Source organism: Folsomia candida, unplaced genomic scaffold, assembly GCF_002217175.1.
Source record: "Folsomia candida strain VU population unplaced genomic scaffold, ASM221717v1 Fcan01_Sc020, whole genome shotgun sequence".
Lineage (NCBI taxonomy): Eukaryota > Metazoa > Arthropoda > Collembola > Entomobryomorpha > Isotomidae > Folsomia > Folsomia candida.
Genome location: NW_019091212.1, coordinates 2,541,604 through 2,547,198, shown reverse-complemented (window position 1 = coordinate 2,547,198; position 5,595 = coordinate 2,541,604). Strand labels below are relative to the sequence as shown.

At 40.1% G+C, this 5,595-nt stretch overlaps 1 protein-coding gene across 1 annotated transcript; it reads right to left on the bottom strand.

Moving 5' to 3' along the window:
- Positions 1-605: 605 nt before the first annotated feature.
- LOC110858143 lies at positions 606-1,848 on the bottom strand. The gene is made up of 4 exons (XM_022106818.2): positions 1,504-1,848; positions 1,316-1,430; positions 1,137-1,216; positions 606-1,033 (listed from the first exon to the last, which is right to left on the bottom strand). Exons 1-4 carry the CDS (start codon positions 1,630-1,632, stop codon positions 806-808), a joined length of 552 nt encoding a protein of 183 aa, XP_021962510.1. The 5' UTR covers positions 1,633-1,848; the 3' UTR covers positions 606-805.
- Between the last annotated feature and the right edge of the window lie 3,747 nt (positions 1,849-5,595).

The following is a 5,595-nucleotide window of genomic DNA, read 5'->3' as shown; positions in this document are numbered from 1 at the left end:
TCTCTCTCTCTCTCTCTCTTTCCTGGCAAAACCGCTACGACCACTTGTGCTCATTAACATGGTTCTTAGTTTACACTTTCTGCCAACATCGATTCCTAATTAAAGTCGAACATTGCTTAATCATTCTGGGAAATGATTATCTAAGAATTTGACAAGTGCCTCATTACCTTGTACTTTAAGCTAGAACAATTAAGTGGAAATTGGGTCAGGAGACGTGTCCAAGGATGAATTATTTCATATAAAATATATTATTCCGCGAGAGCAAAGGTGCGGGAACGCTGCTTAATCCGATTTTCTCTTACATAACAATTCTTAACTGCTCTTAGTTGTCCGAGCCCAAGCGATTGCAGGTTGTGGTGTGAGCCTGTTATCCTGTCAAGGCCACGAGTTCACCCGATTTGCGACCTTTTTGCCACTTATCTAGCAAGAAAACTTTTCCATCAGAGAGTCAAAAAGGTAAGAACCAACTTAGGCCGTGGATGGAGACACAACTTAGGTGCATGAGGATAACATGGAATGAGAGAGAAATCCCTAACGTGACATTTTGTCAGGATTTACTACAACCAACCTCCCAGGAAAACTTTAGAGAATGCACACACAAAGAATTTTAAATCAAGGTTAAGCCTTTGCACCCACCTTTTTTATTTACATCTCGACTTTTATCAATTTTGCGGATTACGGGAACAACAAAATGGGTAAATATACACCAAAGAGCCAGAAATTGTCGCTCAGTCTCTTAAATTATCAGTCATACAAATTCCTGTCACAAAACAGTTTTGTTCCCATTATTTTTGGATATTTGTTCTTAAAGAACTCGTTCAAACTCGACGGTGTGGTCGGCCCCTTCAGAGAGCTCCTTCCGATAAGCGTGGATGACCCAGAGGGAGTAGAGGTCAAAGAGGGAGAGGAACACCTCGGAAAATTCGATCGATGTCTTGTTGAAAACTTTCATCGTGTAGAGGGACAAGATGAAGAAGACGAAGATTAAGGCTGCCATGATCTTCCACCAACGGTCCACCTTGTCAAAGTTCCTCTGTAACAGATTTTACCCCAATTTTAAACATTGTTTACATGTAAAATATGGAAAACCTAGAAGTGTGCCAGGTTATTATGCCAGATAGAAAAAAGTAGCTTGCCTCCTTAATCCCCCTGAAGAGGTAGTAGTGCAAATACGTGTAGAAGGACAACCCAACCATAAGAAGGACCAGGAGAGTCACTGTAACAAGAGAAACGAACATCAGTTTTTTTACTCGTCATGCCACTTACTTACTACACAGTCAATGATTGCCAATAAAGATGGATTGTTGTGACGAACTGTGTTTGTGCGGAATTTGGTATAGCGGACTTTCATCCGTGGTCTGGTTATATTGCAGAGCAAGCACTAGAACTAGTACGATTCCAACCGACATCGTAGTCATGAAGGCCATTACCTAAATAAGTGAAAATATATAAAAAATTTGAATTTCCACTCTAAAAACGTCTATCATAAATTAGTATGGTTACCATTTGAGCAATTGCAATGAATTTAGCTCCCGAAGTGAGATTTAGTTTACAACAAGGGCTCCATTTAATGGAAGAAATACCGAATCGAGAATAGTTGCCACTACTATTATTAAACCCAAATCGGGACATTTTTATAAATTTTCAGTCTGTGGAGATTTAAAAAACTGGATGTTTGATTTAAAGAGAAGTGTGATGAAATAAGGGAGCAATCAAAGAAGACTACGAGCAGCTTCTACGAGGAAGAGGAGAATAAAAGAAGCCATGGATAACTCAAACAGCTCTCGCTCAAAATATGTATGTCTTCATGAGAAACACATTATACGTCTCATGAAGACAGGCTGCATAGGAATTTCTTGGAAGGGCCAAAAACCATGATTCCCCACCAACTGCTGTTATGCCATGCCATGTTTGGACCCTTCAACCCTGCGGCAACCAACCAACCACGAGCAACCCTTATAGGAATATAACTCCGGAGAGGTAGTGACAGCTATGCGTATATTGCGAGAGCTTGGTTCCCTTTGTTCACCACGATAAACGCATCCCAAATATTTCATGGCATCGAACATGTCCATGGTTTCCCCGAAAAACTCTCTTCCTTCTGGATTCCGTTTAATCGAATGACTTTGAACTTGTGGACAAGGCTGTGTTTGGAGCGACCAAAAGTATTTTGCAATGTGAGGGCATCGCAGCCATTGCCATTATCAGCAAAAGTTGTGTGTCCTGCAATGTTGCTAGACTGCTGTCCATGGCTCGAAGGCAATATGAATGATCATGGAAATGGCATTAGTAGAACGGCATGGGTTGACCTGAATTTTAGCTGGTAGCACTTGGTCAATTTTGGCAATTCGATACCACTCTTCATGCCACATCTCGACCGCAAATCCAAATCTATCGACTAGGAATACATCAGAGGAGGAGGAGGCTGTTAAAAGCAGATGGGAAAAGTTCTTGCACAACCAACGCGATGGCCGGAGGAGTAATATTTCACTCATGCACAAACTGCTAGCTGCTAGCCACCAGTCAATAATAATCGGTCTCAACCAAGCAGAAGAAATTTAATTGACAAAAAAAACTCGACAATTTCCAAATCATGTCCTCATTCTTTCACATAATAAAATTAAATAGATGACTCGTCCGTCGGTGGTCTGGTCTGGTCTTCGTTTTCACACTAAATCGAAGCAGCGAATGAATGCTCAATGAAAGAAACAATCAGAACAGCGAGGAGAAAATGTACTTTTACTCTTCGTCCTTCGTTTCATTCCATTATTTGAAACCAGTTCCGCCGATAGTTTAACTTTGGTATTGTTGTTTACAAGCTGTTTTTCTCCACTTTTGCTGATACTGCTGTGACCCTCAATGGGTCGGGTTGCTGGGTGGGATGAGTTGACTTGACCCCATTCACGCTGTCGGTCCAATGCCATCCAGAACATTTATTCTCATTTTCTGTCGTCCCCCGTCCAACAACTTGGAGGAAAAGGAAAACCACTTTGTCCAGCTCAGTCGCCTTCCTTCCCTCCACAATTTATACGTATATCTCCGTCGCAGGGATAGTAGATTTAGATAGACGTGCAGGAAAAGTGACGTCTCTCTCGCTTTCTCTCTCCTGCCATGCATCTCACTTTGGAGAGAAGTCGCCTTTGGAGAGAAAGGCAGGGGGAGAAAGCCAGCCCCCTGTAGATGTGCGGGGACACTAATTTCTCTGAGGATTATTTCGGGCAGGGCTAAAAATATTGCATCATAATTGTCTCAGAATGTCCATGAAGAATAAAAAATGCTTTGATATTTTCTATCTCTTGTAGCTATCTACTCACAACATGAATAGTTGGATTGAGGCATAAAAAAGTGGTAGTTAGGTCTGAATGCCAGATACAAAAATAGTCTCATGTTACGTACTTACTTGGAAATGGAGATTATTGAAAAATCTGAATATGCAACTCGGCTGAATCATAATTGCTCAACAAAAGTGATTCAGATCCAAGCACATAACTAATGAGCTGCCTTCTCCAGCAATCATGCCTCTTTGTGTGTGTCTTTGTATTTAGCTAGTGCTGACTTGTGCTATTTTTATTATTTTATGCTTCTATCCTTTATGTAACAGCAACACGTTGGCCTTTAGATTAGCAGTAGCAGAGTCCAACTTGGAATGGGCAAATCAAGGCAACTGAAAATTGATGCGATTAGAGAAATTGTACATTTTAAAGAAATGTTAAGTAAAATTGTTTTAATTCATGGCGGATCATTTTTGCTTTGCAACTAATTTAGTACTAAAAAATGTAATTCCTGCTGCTTCTCGTTGAGGTTAGTATACAGAATTTATCATGAAAATTACCAGCCAACCTACGTCCTCAATTTAAGCTCGGCCCTGCTTATGGAGAAACGTGAATCATCAGACTTGCGATACTGAACGTTTTCTTACGTGCTCATTTAGTTTGTGGTAATCCGAAACCGAGACAAATAACACGCTGAATGCTTACTTACTTACGTGTGCAAATGCTTATGCGTCCAAAGACACTGGAGCCGTTTGAAATTAGCGAGTCCACATTATAGGCACTTTTATGTCATATCGTAACATCATGACTGACTGATGAAAAATGATGGTGTCATATTGTCATATTAGCGACGACAATTAGACTCTACCCCAACCCGACCTAACAGAATATGTAACATAGTTTTATAAGAAGTAGAAAAAAACGTTGATAAGCTACGACAACCTTTAACCAATAGCAAATAAGACAGCACATAAGCAGTTTTGGCCATACGTATTATCTTTCGGCACAATAGTAAATCAATGACGGTGCATGAGAATATGCAAATTAATGCGGCTACAAGTCCAGAAATATGATACCGTTATAAAACTCCTGGCCCATAATTGTTTCTCAAAAATAGTTAAATTCGTGCACTAAAATCGTTCCTCCATCCACACTTTATTTATTTACAAAATAAAAATGTTACTCGGTATTGACACGAAATGATGGCGCGTCAACGTGTTTATTTGACCCGCACCCTAAAATCGTGCTTATTGTTATCATCGCCATCATCATTATTATTTTCCGGGTATAGCTATTAACTAGCTGTAGAAATATGTAGAACGTGGTGGAGAGGCGCATCTGGAATTTGAGAATGATAACCATCTGGAAAATGCTCGAAATCAAAACAAATGAGGGGAATTTAAACAGTTAGAAGCCAATTGGGGGCTAGTAAAGCCCCGAAAATTAAGTACTTTGTAAGACATATGAGTTTTGAGTACACAACGTAAGCGGCAATTGCATAAAGCATAAATGGAAACGAGTCCATTTTATGAGCCTCATAACCGACGTTACTCACAGAGTTTGCTGGGTTTAGATGTGGAATGAAATTCAGGCTGCGATGGAGATAAGTTGCAGAGGATTATTCTTCATCTTCTTCTTTGCCCCCTTTTGTTTTGGGTCTCTGTTCTGGTCTCCCCGAATGAGGCAGGAGCATAATAATGGTCAATTATTAAGGCTCTGATGAGAACTTTCACCTCCAACGAATGGGTCGTCATACTTTCCAACTCTTTATTTTATTTTACTATTTCATTCCCTTGTCGAGTCCTGGGCCCATGAGTAATGCGCCCTAAGAAACTGACTAACAAGAAGAAAGATCTCCCATCAGTTTCAGGAAATCAAAACATGCCACAATGTTTTCGAGGCAGTGAGTAAGGTTCTTTCTGACGATGTCAATTATTACGATCGTGTGGTTTCCTGTGAGTTTATGAGTTTGGTGACTTCTCGCACCGCTCGCTACTCATCGAGTGAAAGGAATGACAATAAGTGGTCATTATTATTTGAATGCCTATAACTCATCAAAGTGTAAAGTTTTTAGTCTTCGTGCCCCCATAAATTTTACAGGGAAAGGTTGATGGCAGACGAAGACGACGACTTTATTCCGCCTCGACATCTATTCGTGTCAACTACTTATTATCGGTCAGGATAAGAACAGTTGGCTTTACGATTATGTAATGCATACAATCAAACCAAGGTTGTTAAGATAAGCTGAACCCACTTGTGTATGTGATGATATTGTTGTAGTTCAGTATCAAACTGTGGTAATTAGAGCTTCTAGAAATAAGTT